This window comes from Tachysurus vachellii, chromosome 13, assembly GCF_030014155.1.
Source record: "Tachysurus vachellii isolate PV-2020 chromosome 13, HZAU_Pvac_v1, whole genome shotgun sequence".
NCBI lineage: Eukaryota > Metazoa > Chordata > Actinopteri > Siluriformes > Bagridae > Tachysurus > Tachysurus vachellii.
Window position 1 is genome coordinate 760,001 of NC_083472.1, and position 23,161 is coordinate 783,161.

At 44.6% G+C, this 23,161-nt stretch overlaps 2 protein-coding genes across 3 annotated transcripts in view; both read left to right on the forward strand.

Annotated features, from left to right (window-relative positions):
- The window catches only part of chst6 (carbohydrate sulfotransferase 6), a 19,150-nt gene extending 14,949 nt beyond the window's left edge, over positions 1–4,201 (forward strand). For both annotated transcript variants that reach the window (XM_060885588.1, XM_060885587.1), the window contains exon 2: positions 2,517–4,201. In XM_060885588.1, the coding sequence (XP_060741571.1) occupies positions 2,523–3,734 (1,212 nt within the window). In that variant the 5' untranslated portion in view covers positions 2,517–2,522 and the 3' untranslated portion in view covers positions 3,735–4,201. The remainder of the gene's footprint in view (positions 1–2,516) is intronic.
- Positions 4,202–6,587: 2,386 nt separating this feature from the next.
- spire2 (spire-type actin nucleation factor 2) lies at positions 6,588–19,151 on the forward strand. The gene is given in 16 exon segments (XM_060885846.1): positions 6,588–6,617; positions 6,619–6,865; positions 9,072–9,115; positions 9,202–9,585; positions 10,318–10,398; positions 10,632–10,796; positions 11,194–11,280; positions 11,848–11,968; positions 12,142–12,308; positions 12,495–12,684; positions 13,142–13,260; positions 13,427–13,564; positions 14,092–14,159; positions 14,464–14,491; positions 15,959–16,056; positions 16,223–19,151. Coding segments are annotated over 16 exon segments (2,193 nt in total). The 3' UTR covers positions 16,449–19,151.
- The last annotated feature ends 4,010 nt before the right edge of the window (positions 19,152–23,161 follow it).

Consider the following 23,161-nt stretch of genomic DNA (forward strand, 5'->3'; position numbering starts at 1 on the left):
CTGAAAGAAAAAGCTGTAAAGTCACAGAAACAATGACGTGTTTGTGTTTATTCTGTGATAGGAAACGTGTGTCACTTTGACACCACTGTGACATGTAAAGACAGAAGTCAAGACAGTTTAGCAGCTGTAAGATGGCATCTGTTTAATAAGGAAGGACATATTACAGATCACACACAGAACCAGTCTGTAGGGTTCCACATAGAACCTTTAACGGTTCTTCTAGATGGAAGAGGATCGAAACCTTCACACCTTAACTGTGTGACTCGCATATTTATTTTATCTGGTGTTTTTATTTATGCTGCATTCAAAGGGTTTGTGTTTGTGCGTGTGTGTGGGTGGGTGGGGGTCCTGGGGTGTGTGTTTGTGTGTGTGTGTGTTTTTGTGTGGGTGGGTGGGGGTCCTGGGGGGTGTGTGTGTCTGTCTGGCCTCTGCTCTCTGTCCATATGGAGAATGTGAGCTCAACTGGGGGTGGATGGGGAACAGAACGGCTGTGTTTGTCTTGCACACTTCCACAATGGTGTGTGTGTGTTGTCCTCTTTATATGCACATAACACACATTTACATTTATTCTCTCTCTCTCTCTCTCTCTCTCACACACACACATACACACACACACAGAATGTTCAGGGGCTCAGGTTTATTAATGGGGAAGGAGAAATTGAGACATGTTGAAAGGCAGAAAAAGGCAAGTATCAAAGGGATGGAACAGAGAAATAAATACGTCCAGATGAGCAGACAGACAGAACACGCAGTAAGACGGGCAGGTGGAAGAAGGGACAGACAGACAGACAGACAGACAGACACAGAGATTAAAGGGGGTTTAGAGAACAACATGTAGAGTTGGATAAATAAATATATGTATGGACAGAGAGAGAGAGAGAGATTTTGACTTTGAATTATCTTTATTTACACATTCAATCTGGAGTATAGACAGAAAAGCAAACCTTTATTATATCAGACATGTTTAGAGATGTCTGATAGAGACGTCTGTATGTTTATATTTAAGTATTGACACTGTGGGAAAGGTGTGTTTGTGTTTCTGATCTGTAAATCATCTACATGACGCAACCCAGCAATACACAATATGTGTATGTCTGTCTTTAAGTGTGTGTCTTTGTGTCTCTCTGTGTGTGTGCGTCTCTGTGTCTGTGCGTCTCTCTGTCTGTCTGTCTGTGTGTGTGCGCGTCTCTGTCTGTCTGTGTGTGTGTGCGTCTCTGTGTCTGTCTGTCTGTCTGTGTGTGCGTCTCTGTGTCTGTCTGTCTGTCTGTGTGTGCGTCTCTGTGTCTGTCTGTGCGTCTCTGTGTCTGTCTGTGTGTGCGCGTCTCTGTGTCTGTCTGTGTGTGCGCGTCTCTGTGTCTGTCTGTGTGTGCGCGTCTCTGTGTCTGTCTGTGTGTGCGTCTCTGTGTCTGTCTGTGTGTGCGTCTCTGTGTCTGTCTGTGTGTGCGTCTCTGTGTCTGTCTGTGTGTGCGTCTCTGTGTCTGTCTGTGTGTGCGTCTCTGTCTGTCTGTCTGTGTGTGCGTCTCTGTGTCTGTCTGTGTGTGTCTCTGTCTGTCTGTCTCTGTGTGTGTGGGTGTGTCTCTGTGTGTGTGGGTGTGGGTGTGTCTCTGTGGGTGTGGGTGTGTCTGTGTGTGTGTGGGGGTGTGTGTCTCTGTGTGTGTGGGTGTGTCTGTGTGTGTGTGGGGGTGTGTGTCTCTGTGTGTGTGGGTGTGGGTGTGTCTGTGTGTGTGTGGGGGGGTGTGTCTCTGTGTGTGTGTGGGGGGGGGGTGGTGGTGTCTGTGTGTGTGTGTGTGTGTGTGTGTGTGTTCTCACTCACTCCTTCACCTGAACACTCGCTCTTCTGGTTGCTCTTTTGTATCTTGCTACAGAACTGCATTAATACAACCACATTCCGTTCTTTATTAAATTGAATCCATGTGGTTTTAGAAGAACAAACAAATGTGGAATGAAAATAATCAGCTGCAGGGAACAGGGACAGGAAAAGTAACTGCTGGTGAATCATTATCTGATATCAGCTCATCCGTGAGTGTGTTATTGCTTACAGAAATCGCTGTGCCACTCAAAATGGCCTCACAGTCGAGATGTAGATGATATACAGTCTTCAGCTGCTGATGAATCACACTCAAGTGACACATTATACACACACAGACACACACACACACGCACACACACTCACGCGTGCACACACACGTGCACACACAGACGCACAGACACACACGTGCGCAAACACACACAAACACGCGCACACACACATGCACGCAGACACACGCACACAGACGCACACACACGCGCACACACATGCACATACACACACACACTGTCAACATAGAGTGAGGACATTTTGCACTTTAAATGAAGGACACAGCTCTGCTCACTAGGCTCCTTTTTCAATAGAAATATAAATGAATAGAAATGGAAATGTTGTAGTGTGAGTGTGTGTGTGTGTGTGTGTGTGTGTGTGTGAGATTATTTATTGTAGTGATTTATAATTTCTGTTGTGTTTGTCTTTGTGTTGTCAGGATGTGATGCTGCACTTTCGTATTCCCGCCCCTGCTGTGTTGGGGCTTGTTCTTCTTCAGGTTTCTGTGGTGGTGCTGTTTATTGGCTTTCATGGCCAAATAACCCGGTCCCCTTCTGACTCTGCCACAGTGCCTGGAGGCAAAGTACATGTGCTGCTGCTGTCGTCGTGGCGATCAGGGTCTTCGTTCATGGGCCAGGTGTTTAACAATCACCCATCAGTGTTTTACCTGATGGAGCCTGCGTGGCACGTGTGGGGGTGGCTTGATAGTTCGGCCGCACAACGCATGCGCATGGCAGTGAGGGACCTGATACACCGCGTCTTCCTGTGTGATCTCGGCGTGTTTGACGCCTACATGCCCATCAGTCACAACGTCTCCAACATATTCATGTGGAGCCATAGCCGGGCACTGTGTTCTCCGCCGGCGTGTCCGCCCTTGTCCCCGCAACACACCACGGCGCAGATCCCGGAGTGTGATAAGCACTGCAACGTGCCCGGGTTGGGGCGGGCGGAGGTGGCGTGTCACACCTACAGTCATGTGGTGCTGAAGGAAGTGCGTTTCTTCGAGCTGGAGTCTCTGTTTCCACTGCTGCAAGACCCGTCACTCGATCTGCGCATTGTGCACCTGGTGCGTGACCCCCGGGCCGTGTTCCGCTCTCGCGAGGAGTCACTCGGCTCCTTGCTGCGAGACAGCTCCTTCGTCCTGGGTGAAAAAACGCTGAAATCTGACTCACAGCAACGCGTCATGCAGGAAATCTGCAGGAGCCACATTCGGATCTACGACACCGCCTTCCGTAAGGCACCCGACTTCCTGCGAGGACGCTACAAACTAGTGCGCTACGAGGACGTGGCGCGAAACCCGCTAGCAGAGATCCAGCGCATATATGACTTTGTGGGACTCAAAATGACTGAGCCACTGCAGAAATGGATCCATCAATTCACACACGGCAAGAGCAAGGGGACACCGAACGACGCCTTCAGCATCATCGAGCGCAACGCCTCTGCAGTCTCGCAGGCCTGGAGAGTGAGTTTAGACTTCAAAAAAGTCCAGCAGGTCCAGCAGGTTTGTAAGAGCGCCATGTCACTGCTGGGTTACCGTCTGGTCAACACTGAGCAGGAACAGAAGCAGTTTGACATCGACCTCACACGCTTAAAGATGTACAAGTTCAGCTGGCATAAATCTGCTAAATCTAATACATCTGCCATTAAGAAGAATTGAGACACTTCACATCAGACTGTACCTGAGCTGCAACTCAGCATTCCATCATATTTATTACAGCGGGTGGGAAAAAAAACAGTCAAAGGTCCTTTAGCTTTGTACAGAACAGGTGTAAATGACATTTTAGCACCAGTGCATGTTTCCTTTGTCACAGCTCAGCTTTCTATTCATTATTAGCTAGGTTAGCCGAATCCAGGACTAGAGGAGAAAAAATCTTTTGGGGTAAAATGATGTCAGGCCTTTATTTATTGATCTGTAGGTGGATTTATGTGCAAATCATTTGTTTAGATGTTCATGCAATCAATTTGTTATTTATGAAAATCCTGTAAATTCAGAAAATCCTTCATTTTTGTGTGTGCATGTGTGTGTGTGCGCGTGTGTGTGCGCACCACCACTGAGATTAATGTTCATGAGTTTCAGTCCAAATCACTAATTTATTTAAAATAAACCCGCAATTTATTTATTTATACAGTATCTATTCAGTGGGGTACAAACATTTGAGACCACGAGTGAAAGTTTTTCTTTTTAAATAGATTTTATTTTCTGAACAATCTTACAGCTTGAATGTAAAGTAAACTGTGTGTGTGTGTTTGTCACTGATAAACTTTGTCATTACAACGAGAAGGAGACCACGAGCGCTCGAGCTGCACAGACGCCACGTTTCTGTAAAACCCTCTGTTGTGTGTATATATAAATATTTATATATTAGATATTATGTGTATGTAGTTGTGTCAGAACATCCTCCTACATGCACAGGAATGAAATTCAATTCACCTTCTGTTATTTCCCTCCATATTTGTTGTTTTTCTGAACTTCAATGTCTAGGTCAGACTTTTTTTTTGGCCATTTATTCCCAGTTTGTGCTTTTCCTTTTGCAGATCAGGTGTGTGTGTGTGTGTGTGTGTGTGTGTGTGTGTGAGTGAGAGAGAGAGAGAGAGATTTACAGGTGAAGACCATTTATTCACTCTTACACAGAATTCACTGCTGTGTGCACACACACACACACACACACACACACACACAGAGATTTTGTGTCTACGGAGCTGAAAACAGTTCAAAAGCAGAAGTCGCACACAAAACAATTTTATTGTCAAGTTTAATTTGATTCTTTATACGTCACAAACACATTTGTGTGTTATTCTTGTTAATGTTATGGCAGACAGATGGAGATGACCGATGGAGATGAGTAAAAACCAGAGGTGTATTAAAACATGAAACAAACAACATGCAGATAGAATGAAAGATAGCAGGGATGATGAGGATGATGAGGATGATGAAGGCAACTCCAAACACAAACACATCTTGACAGTCACAGATAACAAAAGACACTTTCCTTAACTTCACAGTAAACGATGATGACGACGACTGGAGGGAGAGAGAGGATAAACTTCACAAAGGGGTTAGTAGAGTCAGGCAGGTAGCAATGATACACTCAAAAGCGATGCATGTGTTAACAAGACCAGATGAGGAATAGATGAAGGTGGCAGTCTTTATACTGTGGGCAGGTGATTGGGGACAGGTGACAGTGATTAATAGTCAGGTGAAGTGGATTGTTGCAGGAGAGAGAGTGCAGAACCTGGCAAAACCACAACAGGATGTAAGTGTTTTTAATTGTGAATATTCGTGGCATTTACTTAGAGCAGATGAAACAATAAGATTTTGGAACTGATCCTAACCGCTTAAACACACAAGATCAAATGTTTTATATAGTCACAAACTTCCTTCCTTTTTGAAATATTTTATTAGGTATTATTTATAGTAACAGGAAAGACTAGACTCGAGGTTTCAGTAAGGGTGGTAATTGTGTGTGTGTGTGTGTGTGTGTGTGTGTGTGTGTGTGTGTGTTCTCTGATATGATGGAGTTGAATCTGATGTGAAGGTTCAGTGACTGAACGATGCTCACTGTGATCATTTATTAGTGATTGTGCTTTAGTTTAGATTATTAGTGAAGGTCGTGTTAACGGTACACAGAGGACTAAAGAGCAGAAATAAATAAATAACAGATTACACACACAGACACACACACCTCGCCCATAACCTTTATCATCTTTATCATCAGATATCTTCTGGATCTCCGTCTGGAGCTTTTGTAAAATTGGACCATTTATGTTGTTGGGATTGTTTTCTTCTGGAATTATTTTTCTAATCAGGACATGATGATGATGATGATGATGACGACGACGACCAAAGGTTTTTTTTTTATTGCATAGTTTATTTATAGATGTATTTATCATAAGATATTGACAGTGCTTTGTGTTAAATACGATGTAACATCGAATCTGCCACACGGTGTGTTACTGTCTGGACCACAGGAGGGCGCCAGAGCTCATTTCACCTGCTGCTGTGTATGAACTTATCTGAATGATCAGATAATTAACGGGATTAATTAGTAAGTTCATTAAATCTCTAAATTAACGGAGTCTTACAACAATCATGTAATAATAATGAGAAAAGAAAATATGGTTTAATAAAGATTTTATTTATATGAATGAATACCTAAAAAAAGTAAAATAAAATGATCAGACTCTTTATGAAGGGGTGCCAATAATTCTGCTCCACCATCTCACTATGACACAAACACGCTCTAAACACAATAATAAACATGAATTGTTATTGGCTGCTTGTTGTCAGCGGCTCGGTTCGGTCACGTGGTTCGGTGCGTCTTCACCTGCGCCCCGGTACCGTCTACAGCGCAACGACCCGCGCATGCGCACTGAGGACACGGGGAAAGATTCTCCCCCTCACTCAGTTCAGCGTGTCGCAGGTTGCGCTCGTGCGCGGTGCGGAGAACAGACCGAGGAGGAGGAGGAGGGTTATGATGATGAAGACGATGATGGTGGCGCGGTGTAGAGGATGAAGGATGGTGGCGGTGGTGTCGCACCACACACACATGGCCAGATCAACCAGCCGGAGCTCCGGGGGCGAGTTGGAGACGCGGGTCTTGTCACTGGAGGAGGTTCTGCGCTCCTACGACCAGCCGCTGAATGAGGAACAGGCCTGGGCCGTGTGTTACCAGTGCTGCCGCGGGGGGGAGCGGTACCGGTACCGGTACCGTGCCAAGGGGCCCGAATCCATCTTACTGCACCGGGACGGTACCGTCACTCTGCGCCCCGACACGCGCACCTGCACCGGTAAGGCACGCGCTCTACTGACATCCTGTGAGTGTGTGTGTGTGAGTGTGAGTGTGTGTGTGAGTGTGTGTGTGTGAGTGTGTGTGTGAGTGTGTGTGTGAGTGTGTGTGTGTGAGTGTGTACTGCAGCACAGAATGAGAGGTGATGTCACTGAAACAGGGTTCTACTAGGAAGGAGGAGACTAATAACAACAATAATAATAATAATAATAATAATAATAATAAACATGCTTTCACATGTAAAGGATTAAAATGAAAATCGGGGCAAAAAGTTCACTTCCTGGTGATGGTGATGACACATGGTGATGTTGTGCTGGAAGTTTTTCTGTTAAAAAAAGAAGGTAAACACTGAAATGATGCAGCTTCATGAAGCTGTTACAGAAATCTTTGTATTTGTTTCAGATACAACAACAAACCCATACAGCAGGAGGACAAATCACTGACACGCACACACACACACGTACATGCGCACACACATGTACACACACACGTACATGCGCACACACATGTACACACACACACGTCACTGACCCACATCATCATCTGCTGAGAGACTCTGTAGCTGTCTGTCTGTCTGTCTGTCTGTAGCTGTCTTGTGTTAGCACCCTAATGATCAGTGGTGAGTTGTGTGTGTTAGCTTAGCATTACTGCAAACAGCTAGCATTGGTATCCAACATTGTGAGTCAAAGTCCTTTGTGTTATTTGTGTAACTTTCAGGTGAACTGGTCTCGTCACCACTGCTTTAGTACTTTGGGTTGATCCAGAGAACTCAAATTACATACTTTATCTCTCCCTTCTGTCTTTCCTCTCGTAAACTGGAGTGAGCGAATGAGAATTTCTGTGTTCCAGTGGACTGACTGGGAGAGAGAGAGAGTGTGTGCGTGTGTGTGTGTGCGTGTGTGTGTGTGTGTGAGCACCAGTCTGTCCTCTGAGCTCAGGTTGTGCTGATGCTGCGTGTTCATGTCTCCTGTGTATGTGTGTGTCTGTGTGTGTCCGTGCGCTCTGTGATTTGATCCTCCTCCATTAACTCGATCTGTTAGTGCTGATCACACCATAGTGCATAGTGGTGTATACACACACACACACACACACACACACACACACACACACTGCAGAAGTAGGCTGCAGATTGAGATGTATGCTGATGATTATTTGTCTGAAATACTGCAATAATTACTGCACATTACTACATTACTACTGTGAAAAAGTCCAAATAGTTTTTTACTACAGAATAACAAACAAACCAATTATCTGAGTATTTCTGCTCATAGACAGACAGATGGACAGACAGCAAGATCCACAGACCCACAGACTCCGCAACTGACTGACTGACAAGTGGAAAGATGCAGACAAACGGACAGGACGACTACATGATGACTAAAAGATTTGGACTGACGACTGAACAACTGACAGACAGAAAGATGGACATGCAGAGAAAGGGACAGAATGACAAATAAGAAGACTGACAGTAAACAAAAGTACAGACAGAAACAAGCTGAGATGCACAAATCCAGCACTCATACCATACACAAGATGGCAGCATTCAGAAGGAGACCTGGACAAACTCCTCCTCCTGTATTGTGACAGGCTCCGCCCCATTTATTATGACACAAGCCGGCTCCTGTATGCTTCTGTGTTTGTTAGCGGTTTTTCTCTCAGTTGCTATGGTTTCCATGATAGTTCCCATTATGTGTGATGTAAACACATAAACTACACAATTTGCTGTAGAACACACAGACACACACACACACACACACACACACACACACACACACACAATCTTTTTTCCTTAAATAAAAGTCTGGAGAAAATCTCTTGGTGATAAAGCTTTGTTTAGTGTGTGGGATGAAGACGCTGACACGTGCATTGGAGTTTATCTGAAGGTAAATTATAAGCTGATGGTGTAAATGATGGTGCTGCTGCGGTGTAGTAACTGAAAGGAAGTGATGTGAGTGGGCGTGGCTTCATACTGCAGTGTTTAACTCCACTGTTACACCAATAATATATAACATCAGCACAAAGATACAGAAAAACTCCCACAACCTGCCTGAGGCTTCCTTAAAACTCAGAAGCTTTTCAGATCCATAACACACACACACACACACAGATAACAAATTGCTGGGGAAGTGTTGCTATGGTCACCACAGTCGGTACAGTAATGACAGATGGGTGTGAGGTGTAGTTTAACCGCTCTTCCTCTGTTGTAGCTGAAGGAGAAGCTGTATCTGCTCCACCTTTCCAGGAGAGCCAGGTAAGTTTACACCACACACACCTACACAGTCCATACAGCAGGTCTCATGTCCTGCCCACTCTCATCAACTCCGCCTTTTTCCTCAGTTGGTACAGTCTATGGGCGTGGCCATCTATCAGGCTCTGGACTGGGGTCTGGCTGACAGCGAGGAGCGAGACCTGAGTCCACATCTGGAACAGCTAATCGAGCGCATGGTGGCACAGCAGGACCATGAGTCCGCAGAGTGTCTCAGCAGCACCACCAAGGATGAAGGCTACAGTGGCCCCGAGGATGAAGATGAAGAGGAGGAGGAAGAGGAGGCGGGAAGGGTGCATGCAGTGCGCACTGTTCGGCATGTGATGACGCTGTGCGCCAGGAGGCTGGCGAACCCCGCTGTGGCTCCTGAACACTACCAAGCTGTTTGTAGAGCGCTGTTCCTCGAGACTCTGGAGCTTCAGACCTTCCTGTGCAGGATCAGAGATGCCAAGGAGGTCAGTGAGAGATGAGTGCAGGGAGGGCGTGAGTGGTGCAGGATGTAGGAGTGTGAGACGATGTAACGCAACAATGGGGAAAAAGGAAGGGGGCGTGGCCAGACATACGCAACGCAAATTATGAACATGTTGCGTCACTACATCGGAACAATTTCAGTCTTTTTATAAGTTAGCTGTACATTAACAAGGTCAGGAGCTCTGAGATGAACAGCAGAAGAAAAGCTGAAGCTGATGTACAGTGAAGTCACCCTGATAAACAACACGCTGCTTTGTTTGTAGCTCTGAAGTCAGACTGGAGGTTATTAAATGTTCTACAGGACACAACAGGAGAAAACTAAGAGCTACAACATCACTTCATTTGTCAGTCTTAAAGCTGTAGAACTCCATGATGTCACATCTCAGTCTCTCAGGAGACAGATATCATCATCAGTTCTGTGGTTTCCTGATGACATCATTCATCGGAAATCTAGAAGGATTTGGGATTAGATTGGATTGGGTTCAAGATTTGTGTTAAAGACGGATAGTGTTTTGTGTGTGTGTGTGTGTGTGTGTGTGTGTGTTGGGGGAACTACATTCAAAGGATAAAACGCTAAAAAGTGAAGACTCATTAGTGAGTATTGATCTGTTTCCATTTCTGTTTCCCCTCATAATGGCTCGTCTTTTCTCCTCGTCTTACCTCATCCTGAGTCATGATTCAGCTGTGCGTGTGTGTGTGTGTGTGTGTGTGTGTAGATGTTGAGGAGGATCAGGACGGAGGAGTCTCAGGAGGAGCGCTGTGCTGCTGAACTGGACAACCTCAAACACACAGACTGGGTATAAAGTATTTAAGGTTCTATAGACAAAATGGCTGATGGTTTTGTATGAATTTCCTTTCCTGAAGCAGACAGAAGTATAAAGTGTGTGTTGTGATGTGATGTTGTGGGAAACGCAGCACAAACCTGAGCAACGTTACAGATTATAAACACAATAAAATGATACATGACTAATGTAGCTTCTTATCTGTCTTTGTGTGTGTGTGTGTGTGTGTGTGTGTGTGTGTGTCTCAGGCTCGGTTGTGGGTGCAGTTGATGCGGGAGCTCAGGCAGGGTGTAAAGCTGAAGAAGGTGGAGCAGCAGCCGTTCGATCCTCTGCCCACTGAGTTCAGCCTCACACCATTCGAGATGCTCATGGAGGACATCCGGTCTCGCAGATACACACTGCGCAAAGTGATGGTGAGAACACACACACACACACACACACACATGCACGCACACATGCACGCACACACATACATACACGCACACTCACATACACACACATACACACACACACATGCACACACACATATATATACACACACACACACACATACACGCACACGCATACACACGCACACACATACACACACACACGCACACATACACACACATGCACACACACATATACACACACACACATACACGCACACACACACATGCACGCACACATACACACGCACGCATACACACACACATACACACATGCACACACACATATACACACACACACACACACACACACACACACATGCCCATACAGAGGTGAAGGTTTCTTTCTACAGATAACAGTGTGTGTGTTTGTGTGTTTCAGGTGGATGGAGACATTCCCTCTCGAGTCAAACAGAATGCTCATGAACTCATCCTGGACTTCATCAGATCCAGACCTCCACTGAAACCTGTGAGTCCCACACCTCCATACCACAGCTTCACATCTCCACACCTACACACTTTTACACCTCTACATCTGCATCTCCATTCTCATACCTCCACCTCAATACATCCATTTTGTCCATGCCTCAACCTCCACCAACACGCCTCAATCTCCACACCACAACATCTTCACCTCTACACTCACATCTCCACATCATCAACGCTACAAAGCTTCCATAGCTTAAACTCTACACCTCCAGCTCCACCCCATCACCTCTACACCATCACCTCTACACCATTACCCCATCACCTCTACACCTCCACCCCACCACCTCCACCTCATCACCTCCACCCCATCACCTCTAAACCATTACCCCATCACCTCTACACCTTCACCTCCACCTCATCACCTCTGCACCTCCACCCCATCACCTCTACACCTCCACCCCATCACCTCCACCCCATCACCTTCACTTCAAGCATTTTAGCTCTGACACATATTCAAGCAACAACACTTGTTTTAAACACTATTATCTGGGGCTCATGCGTGTGTGTGTGTGTGTGTGTGTGTGTGTGTGTGTGTGTGTGTGTGTAGGTGTCAGAACGCAGTCTCCCCCCTCGGCCGCAGGAGCAGCAGTGTCTTCATGATCGTGTGTTAGCTGAAATCCGTCAAGAACATAAACTGCGGCCTGTGGAGGGGCGGAGCTCCAAGAGACGTGCGTCAATCACACCTCCTTTAACCAATGAGCAGTCAGTCAGGCTCCACCTCCATTCTGTGTGTCCAGTAGTGTAGCATGAACCCTGTAGTGTGCAGTGATTGTGTGTGATGTGTGTATGTGATGAGTGTGTGTGTGTTTTCATCACTCTGTTTGTGTTTCTCTCTCCTCAGCGTTTGGTTCTCTCCCCTGTCTGGCTCACTCCTGTCACTGTGACCTGAAATCTACTTCCTGTATTGACCTGTCAATCACAGAAGGTGGGCACCGCCTTTTGCCTCGACCTCGTGTGCTGCTGAAAGCCCCCACACTTGCAGAGATGGAGGAGATGAACCTGTTTGAGGTTTGTGTGTGTTACAGTATAATGAGGTAAAAGTGTGTTTAATTAGAGAGCGGAGCTCTGGAAGCAATAACAGGAATGTCAGCTCTGCACACCCATTATAATTCCTGGATTTATTTGGTATATCTATATATATATATAGTGTGTGTGTGTGTGTGTGTGTGTGTGTGTGTGTGTGTGTGTGTGTAGGACGAGGACTCTCCTGATGGTGGTGAGTGTGTGGAGAGTTTGATGAAGCGCGATCGTTCATTCTCTGAGCACGACCTGGCCGAGCTGCTGCAGAGCGAGACCGACAAGACGAGTGCCTGTGTGTGTGTGCTTGGAGAGAGACCACGCTCATACACGCACACTGGAACCACACACACACGCCCACACCGTGGTTAGTGTCAAACACACACATACACACGCACACTCTCACACCGTGGTTAGTGTCAAACACACACATACACACGCACACTCTCACACCGTGGTTAGTGCCAAACACACACAGAGGCCCACACTGTGGTTAGTGCCAAACACACACACACACACTCACACCGTGGTTAGTGTCAAACACACACACACACACACACTCTCACACCGTGGTTAGTGTCAAACACACACACACACATTTTTTTATGTCGGTTGCAGTTGATTGACTTGTCCGTCTATGTTCTGAAGTATTTTTTGAAGTTCCTTGTCATCACCACCAGGGGGAGACAAAAACACTGCTCTGATCTGATCTCATTCACTCAGATTAACTCCTTCAGCCACTTTATTATTAAATCCATTAAACAGATTGTGCCTTAGACAGATATCCTGGATGTACTAATTCTACATCTTCTCCCTGTCTGTAGCTTCACTCCCAGTGATTGGTTGGTCTCCTGCATCTTCTGCTTGTCGCTCTCTCAGTGAAGTGGAAGAAATCAGTGAGGCATCGGCACCTTCCAAAAGCCTCAGCGCTAACCAATGGATGGTGAGTACCTTTGTGCCCCGCCTTCTTTACACACCTAACACAAAACTACTAAAAAGAAGACACGCCCACTCGTTTCTAACACATCACCACCTGCTCCTCCCTCACTCCTCTATTACACCACCATCCACAATCTTCTCTGCCCCCACCCACTCTCTGGCACACTCAGGAGGAGTTCAGCCACCCGGTGGAGAGTTTGGCATTAACCCTTGATGAGGTCATCAGTGTGCGCCGTGTGCTGGTGAAGGCCGAGATGGAGAAGTTCCTCCAACGTAAAGAACTTTATAACAACCTGCGGAAGGGCAAGGTGATCACACGCACACATACACATACACACACACATACACACACATGCCCACCCCATGGTTAGTGTCAAACACACACACACATGCTCACACAAACACAGATATACACACACACTTTTTGTCACACATGCATTTACATTACAGCATGCAGTTAATCTTGGTCATCCAGGCCCACGTATGTGTGTGTGTGTGTGTGTGTATATGTGTGTGTGTGTGTGTGTTTGACACTAACCACGGTGTGGGCTTGTGTGTGTGTTTGACACTAACCATGGTGTGTGTGTGTGCGCTTGACACTAACCATGGTGTGAGCTTGTGTGTGTGTGTGTGTGTGTGTGTGTGTGTGTGTTTGACACTAACCATGGTGTGTGTGCGCTTGACACTAACCATGGTGTGAGCTTGTGTGTGTGTGTGTTTGACACTAACCATGGTGTGTGTGTGTGTGCGTTTGACACTAACCATAGTGTGGGCTTGTGTGTGTGTGTGTGTGTGTGTGTGTGTGTTTGACACTAACTGTGGTGTGTGTGTGTAGGTGTGCTGCTGTTGTAGGGTGAAGTTCCCGTTGTTTTCTTGGCCTTCTACGTGTCTGCTGTGTAAAAGGTCAGGAGGATGTTTGATTTCAGTTTCAGTTTTAATCATTTTGTTAATGTTATCTCTCTCTGTGTGTGTGTTTATTTCTAAAGGTGGTTTTATTTCTATTATTTAAGATTTATGAATATTTGTATTGCACTAAAGTAAATATTTATAGCTGTTATTAATATTACTCAGGATTTCACTACAGTGAACATGTATTACATGATCACTATTCAGACCGATGTGTGTGAATAAACTGAGTAACTAACCACTAAGATTTTATCTGCTGTGTGTGTGTGTGTGTGTGTGTGTGTGTGTGTTTGCCCCTCAGGTCGGTGTGTGGCTCATGCAGTGCGAAGGTATTTCATCTTCCCTATCTTAGCTTTACACACTTCCTGTTTGTTTCATGATGTCAGTGTGTGGATGTTCATGTGTGTAGTAACAATATTACACGATGTGTCTCATGATCAGCGGCTCACTCCACAGCGGACACACACACACACACACACACACACACTGCGCGGTCAGTATTTGTATGTAGGTGTGTTGTGGATTTGTTGCTTTTCCTGGATGTGTGTGTGTGTGCTAGCTTGAACTTGACCTTTTATTTGAACACGACCCCTTTTTTCTCCCACGCTGTGTTCATGCCACAGTGACACGTCATCTAATGTGTACAGAAGCTGAAAGGGAAACTGTTAGCATGATGATGATGATGATGATTATGATGATGATGATTATGGCTGTGTCCCAAATACCGGTGGAGACACTTCAGCTAGTGAGTAAATTATCAGTGAGGTTTGTGTAATATTATATACACACACACATGCATACTGTACAAAAGTTTTGAGCATGTGTGAAAAAACACCTTCAAAAACAGAAGTGCTAATAGTTTTTTTTTTTTTAATCGTTTTATCATAAATCCAAATCACATGAATATTGTGTGACATCATCAGTTCTTCTAGGAACTTGTTTGTAGGTTGTTCCAAACATCTTAGAGAAGTAATCATGGATCTTCTGTGGACGGATGCTGCCTCAGATCCTTCTGTCTCTTCACGTAATCCCAGACAGACTCGATGATGTTGAGTCTCTGTGGAGGCCGAACCATCACTTCCAGGACTCCTGGTTCTTCTCTACACTGAAGATAGTTCTTCATGACATTGGCTGTATGTTTGGTGCCGTAGTGCTGCTGCGGAATAGATTTGGGGCCAATCAGCCACCATTTCTCAGCATTGACGACACCATTAATCCAGACCAGATCTTCAACTACATTTGCAGAACTGCAGCCCCAAACCTGCAAAGAACCTCCACCATGCTTTACCTCTGACTGCAGACACTCGTTACTGTACTTCTCTCCAGACCTTCGGGGAACAATCTGCCTCCTGCTACAGCCAAATATTTCAAATGTTGTCTCATCAGTCCAGAGACCTGCTGCCGTTTTCCTGAATCCCAGTTCCTATGTTTTCGTGCATAGTCGAGTCTCTTAGCCTCGTTTCCACGAACGAGGCTTCGTCCATGAAGATCACTTCACCAGATCTGGGTGTACCTGGTTTATAAAAAGTATAAACAAATAAAATATGAATTTTTAGGAAACTTTATATACACACACACCCCTAGACACATTATCGAACTCAGGTAAACTTCGCTAAATGTTGCCAGCATGGTTAGAAATCCTTCTGTGCTTTACTCTGTTTGGGACAGAGCCATAATCGCTGACATTTCAGTACAAACACCAGACATTGGAAGACTTTACCTTTTCTCTCTTAGCCATGTTGCTGAATGTGATGAAACGTTGGATTAATGGGATAAATGTTTTCTCTTTGTCTCAGATGAAAATGCCGTCTAAGAAGCTAGCTCACATCCCTGTGTATGCTGTGGGTTTCCATAGCAGCCCGAGGAGCCACAGCCAGCGCAGCGACGTCTACAAGTGAGTCTTTTAGCTAACTAGCTTATACAGACTGTTTGTATTAAAGACACCCTCACAAAGGTCACCTGGATAATTATCCCAGATAACAAAAGTTTATCCTTATTCACCATGTCAACATGGATTACTTTTTAATGTCCATTCATTAAACTGTCACCGTGTGTCTCAGGTCTCTGCGCTCGTTGTCCCGCCGTGCCGTGGAAGACGAGTTTCCGTACCTCTACGTCGCAGGCTGCAGTCTGAGAGACGTTTGTGCAGAATGCACCAAGTTTGTCGCCGACGTCGTTTCATCCAGCCGCCGCAGCCTTGACATTATCAACAACACCCCTAAAAGAGAGAAGCCACGCCCACACCCCGCCTCTCATTACATGCCCCCAAGAGGTGGAGTAAACTAAGGTAATTACTGACTGAGGCAATGATCGGTGTTGCTTTGCTGCAGGGCTGCTTCTTTTTAGACAAGTGAATGCCTTGAACTTTTAGCCCTGCCTTGGAATCAAGTCGTTGATGTGGACGACTCCTGCCTTTGCAGAGTGACCTTTGACCCTTATGACACTGAGCAGATCCGTTAGACACTCTGTGTCACGCTGCAAGCTTCAGTTCCCGCCCACTCAGATGATGTGCTCCGCCCAGATCAAGACACGAGTCACTTAATTTCTGAAGTCCTGCTCGCTTTTTCCGATCCCTGACGTACGTCTGGTTCTTAACCACGAACACGCAGGGACAACGCACCTTTCTTGTGATCCTTGTGACTAGGATATAGTGTCTGTGCTCCAGTACTGACTGACTGAGCAGATCTGTTATATCTATAGATGAATTGAGACCCTTTGGCTGCATTTCCTGGCTCCTGACCGGAGGTTAGGATACACGGACCACCCGTATTCCTGCCGTTGGGCTTCTGTAGAGCCCGTCTCCAACCTCCCTAACTCCAAACCAACACAACCTGCTGTTTCTTAGTCTTGCTTTACCCACACAAGAACGTGCACCACCATATTCTTGCCTCAGCTTACTGACCTGTGACCGTTGGCCTTCTCCCTTGGACACCCTTTTAAGCCACGTCCTTGATGTGATATTTATTAATGTAAACATCAGCATTTTCCTGCCTGGCCTATCGAGGACACACACTATATGGGTAACAAAACAGGAAGTGGAAAAACAAGTTTAATGCCTTGACTGTAGCTCGAGTGTAGTGGTCACTTCATCAGACATGCCCTTCCCAGCACCTCCCTCCTGAGCGGATAAGGGCACAAGCCAAATCATATGCTGAAGGGCACAATGAAGTGTGCTATAAAGTGTACAAAAATGCTTGAATGCTCTGTAGCGCAGGACTGATGTTCTGAAAACACCCGAATGCCGTTTAATCCATTTTATTCTGCTGAAGTGCAATCAGAAAAAAATCCTGCATGGAACCTGAAAATACTGCAGTATGTTAATGAAATCTTCCAAACTCTTACTGGAGTTTATTGCACTACGTAGAGACTGAATGTATCAGGGACTGGAGCCTGTTTAAGAATGTTAGAGAGACTCTGTAACACCTCCATGAGGTCATCTCCACCCTCATCTGCCCACCCCGACACCACACCCAACACCACTCCTCCATCCACCCAACACCACTCCTCCACCCACTTCACATCGCCATATTAGAGCCATAGATAGAGCCTTGATGACATCCATACTGTCAAGTCTTAATAACACTTGCTAAGGAACTGGAAAACACTGAAGACAATGAAACCAATCTAGCTAACAACTGAGGCAAAAGATTTAGAAAGCTAGCAACATACTGTGTGTTATGACTAATGACTGGATATATGTTTGGAAAACATGGCAACCTTTCCACTTAATGGAACTGGGAGACTGTGACCTGTAAGAACTGGAACCAGTAGATAGAGACAGACAGAGTGGGTCTTCCTCTCACCCGCCCATGTTAGCGATACACAGTGTACGCATGTCCATGATTCAGCTGACTGAGCTGCTGTTTGTTAGCAAAAATGCTCTAGCTTTTTCTCCCTTGTCCTCTAGCTTTAACACAAGCAGCAAGTTAATCGTCTGAATGGAGAATTTTCTGTTACACTTCTTCTGTTCGGGTTGTTTAAAAAGAAGAGACTGAAAAACTTTCAAATGTTCAAGATTATAAAAGCTCATACAGTCGTTAGTAAATTAGTGTGATTCTTAGCTAATGTTAAGCTACAGTAGGAGTTAAAATCAACCAGCTAAGAGAAGACCTCAGAGACGTCACCCGTCGATCCGAGTCACGACGTCACTCATGTATACAGTCATTAGTTAAGAGCGGAAGGTCACAGAAATGATAAACGTCACGGAACGTCAACATTTACCTCTGATGAGTTGATTAATTCCTAAGATGCTCTGTGCAGCTAATATTACACTGAAGTTATGCTTAGCATCAACTGCTAACCCAAGCTTTGTTGTTTCTGCCATACTGTGTCGCAAGTTATAAAGATTCACTGACATTAGCTTAACTTGTTCTAGCTGTCACACTATGAATCATCAAAGTTAGCAAACCGATCTGCTTTAAAATGACTAGCTGTTAGCTGGAGAATCATGAGCTAGGCTAGCAAGCCCTACATTCTCTGTACATTTTAGCTAGCTATGTATTAGATTAGACTGTTCACTAGATTAGATGTGTTAATGAGTTGATCATTGGGTCACTGATTCGAATTTAGATGAATAATTCTATCTGTTTTTACAAACAATAAAACAATTAAATTCAGGTAAAATTTCTCCACAAAAAAAAACTGTGTCAGTGGCTTTGGTCATGTTTTGTAATTAGTTTGAGTCTGTGGAGATTCAGTAGTGTGCACTCTGTCTACTCTGTCTTATCTTTGGCCCTAGTAAGGAGATAATATGCCTCAACACACACACACACACACACACACACACACACACCCCAGCTGAAATCTCCACTCATGGTCTTATGTCTTTCGCTCCTTTTTTTTTTTTTTGTAAACGCTGCATATCTGCAATAAATCAGTTCCAAACTGTGCATCTGAGTCTCTCTCTCTCTCTCTCTCTCTCTCTCTCTCTCTCTCTCTCTCTCTCTCTCTCTCTCTCTCTCTCTCTCTCTCTCTCTCTCTCTCTGTCTCTCTCTCTCTCTCTGTCTCTGTCTCTCTGTGTGTGTGTTTGAGGGGTGAAACAGAGGTTACACATGTCCTGTGTAAGCATAACATAACCCAGCTGTGTAAAGTGAGCACCAGATTTACACCACCATTAGGTTTGGGTCTTGCATAAATATTTACATTTAATAAAGCTTTCGTTTTGTTGTGCATTGTGGGTAATGGGAACGATTGCTGTAGTGATGACGCAGTCTTCATTTCTTTAAACTTTACAAAAACATTTCAGAAACAATAATTGTGAAGAACAATACAGGCTGAATAAAGGAGAAGAAGAAGAAGAAGGCGGCTTATTTGTCACATAAACCTTACAGCACAGTGAAATTCTTCACATATCCCTGCTGAGGGAGCTGAGCTATAAAGGCCTGACTTAGGAGTAAGAAATGAACGCGCTCGAGTGTAGACGGCTATATGCTAATTGCTACATCTTAGCTATCATTAACAATAACACAATATTTTCACTCCTTGCATTTTTATTAATCAGTTCTTTTCAGCTGGGTTGTGTAGAGTGTCTTTCTGAACAGACTGCGATGTGGACGGGGCGAATGGGACATTATTTGAGGGTATGTCTGTAAAATGATTGACAGGCCTATGTAAACACAAACAACCACTTTACACTCTAATGCTCTTTTCCACACAGGCTTCCTCAGCCACCATAATACTTGACCAGAAACCGTAGTCCAAAATAAATAGTGATTATTACACCTTTTAATATAAACATTTAGTTGTAAGTCCTTGTCTATAATGAGTATTACAATATAAGGCAGTGTTACTCATTGCGCGGCTCGTGAGCCTCCTGCGGCTCGCCAAGCTTTAATATGCGGCTCGCATGGCAGTAAATAATACGATGATATGATCATGTGGTTAAAATTTATTTTTCATTTAAATAACATTAAAAACAATCAGGAAGCATAGAAATACGAATGTGCTCTATTACAAATAATAATATATATTTATATATATATTATTTGACTCGTCACTGACTCACTGCGTTCTGCGCAATAGCCAGTTTTTGGCGGCCTGCCAGAAGCTAGTTTGTGTTTCATGCTAGTTAACAACTTGTGTTTACTGAACACACACGGACTAAAAAATGGATCGATTTCTTATCAAACAATCCCGCGCACAAAATGAGCAGCAACAAAGCAATGTGACAGTGACAAAAGAGGTAACTGATGGGGAGCATGCGTCATCCGCAACTCGAGTAATTACTGTATTGCAATATTGTACATTGTATTTAAGCAGATAAGATATTTAAGACTGAATAACTTGACATACTTTGCGGTGAAAGTGGCTCTCATATTGACTTTGTCCTATCAGTGTGGCTCACATGAAAAAAATAGTGAACACCACTGATGAGGTGTGTACAGTTCAGACGTCACTTTTCATCACATTGGAAAAGCTCTGTAGTGTAATCACCTAAAAAAATCTGTTCCTTTGTCTTGTGAAAATCCCTTTAGGTATTTGGGAATGGTTCATTGGGACTTAATCATTAGTTTGTTATGTAAAGCTCTTAGTGGTGAAAAAATCACTAACAGTGAAGACTCACTAACACACTAATGTCTCAGACCAGCACTACTGAGAAAAGTCTAATCAACATTTACGGCATTTAGCAGACACCCTTATCCAGAGTGACTTACAACTGAGCAACTGAGGGTTAAGGGCCTTGCTCAGGGGCCCAGCAGTGGCAGCTTGGTGGACCTGGGGTTCGAACCCATGACTTTCCGATCAGTAGCCCAACACCTTAACCACTGAGCTACCACTTACCGCTTCAGCAGAGTCAATCAAATGAGTGAACGGATGAAGACGGTGTATCTGGAGCGCTGGGACAATCAGACTCAAACCCAGTCCACATTACACTGCTATCAGGCCCTAAACAGAGGATATGAAGTGGTAATGTAGCTCTTTACTGTCAGAGAGAGAAAGCAGAGACAGGTCCTAACCAAGTACAGAGTGAGCACCGTCTCGCCGTGGAGAAGGACTGACACAGGAGAACCTGGCACACAGGAGAACCTGGAACACAGGAGAACCTGGTACACAGGAGAACCTGGCACACAGGAGAACCTGGATGCCCAGAGAACAGAGACTGTGTGCTCACTATACGAGACTGAGGTTGAGACAGAGCTGCACTTCCTCCTTTTCCAGTGTCAGAAATTACAAAAACACCAAACAAACAAAATACCAAATTTCTGTAAATTAACAGACTGAAAAAAACTAATCATCATCTTAAGTGAAGGTCAGACTGAAGACCTCACTGTAAAGGATGTGTTAGAATGTGACAGTCTGAGGAACAGGGAGAGACCCAGGGTCCTGTACACACCATGAATACACACACACACCATGAATACACACACACCATGAATACACACACACCATGAATACACACACACACCATGAATACACACACACCATGAATACACACACACCATGAATACACACACACCATGAATACACACACATACCATGAATACACACATACCATGAATACACACACACACACCATGAATACACACACACACCATGAATACACACACACACACCATGAATACACACACACACCATGAATACACACACACACACACCATGAATACACACACACCATGAATACACACACATACCATGAATACACACACCATGAATACACAAACCATGAATACACACACACACACACACACACCATGGATACACACACACACCATGAATACACACACACACCATGAATACACACACACACACCATGAATACACACACACACCATGAATACACACACACACACCATGAATACACACACACCATGAATACACACACATACCATGAATACACACACCATGAATACACAAACCATGAATACACACACACACACACACACACCATGGATACACACACACACCATGAATACACACACTCACAGACACACGTGCGCACAAACACACACACAGACCATAAATACACACACACACCATGAATACACACACACCATGAATACACACACACCATGAATACACACACATACCATGAATACACACATACCATGAATACACACACACACACCATGAATACACACACACACCATGAATACACACACACACCATGAATACACACACACACACCATGAATACACACACACACACACCATGGATACACACACACACCATGAATACACACACACACACACACACCATGGATACACACACACTCACACACACACGTGCGCACAAACACACACACAGACCATAAATACACACACACACCATGAAAACACACAACATAAACACACACCATACAGAACACATACACACCATGAATACACACACACACACACACACACACCATAAACATACACCATACGGAACACAGACACACACACCATGAACACACACACACCATAAACATACACCATACGGAACACATACACACACACACCATAAACATACACCATAAAGAACACATACACACAGACACACACACCATAAACATACACCATAAAGAACACATACACACAGACACACACACCATAAACATACACCATACAGAACACAGACACACACACCATAAACATACACCATACAGAACACATACACACACACCATAAACATACACCATACAGAACAGACACACACACACACCATAAACATACACCATACAGAACACAGACACACACAGACACACACACCATAAACATACACCATACAGAAAACATACACACACACACACACACACACCATAAACATACACCATACAGAACACAGACATACACACACACACACACACACCATAAACATACACCATACAGAACACACACACACACACACACACACACACACCATAAACATACACCATACAGAACACAGACACACACACACACCATAAACATACACCATACAGAACACAGACACACACAGACACACACACACCATAAACATACACCATACAGAACACAGACATACACACACACACACACACACACACACACACACACACACACA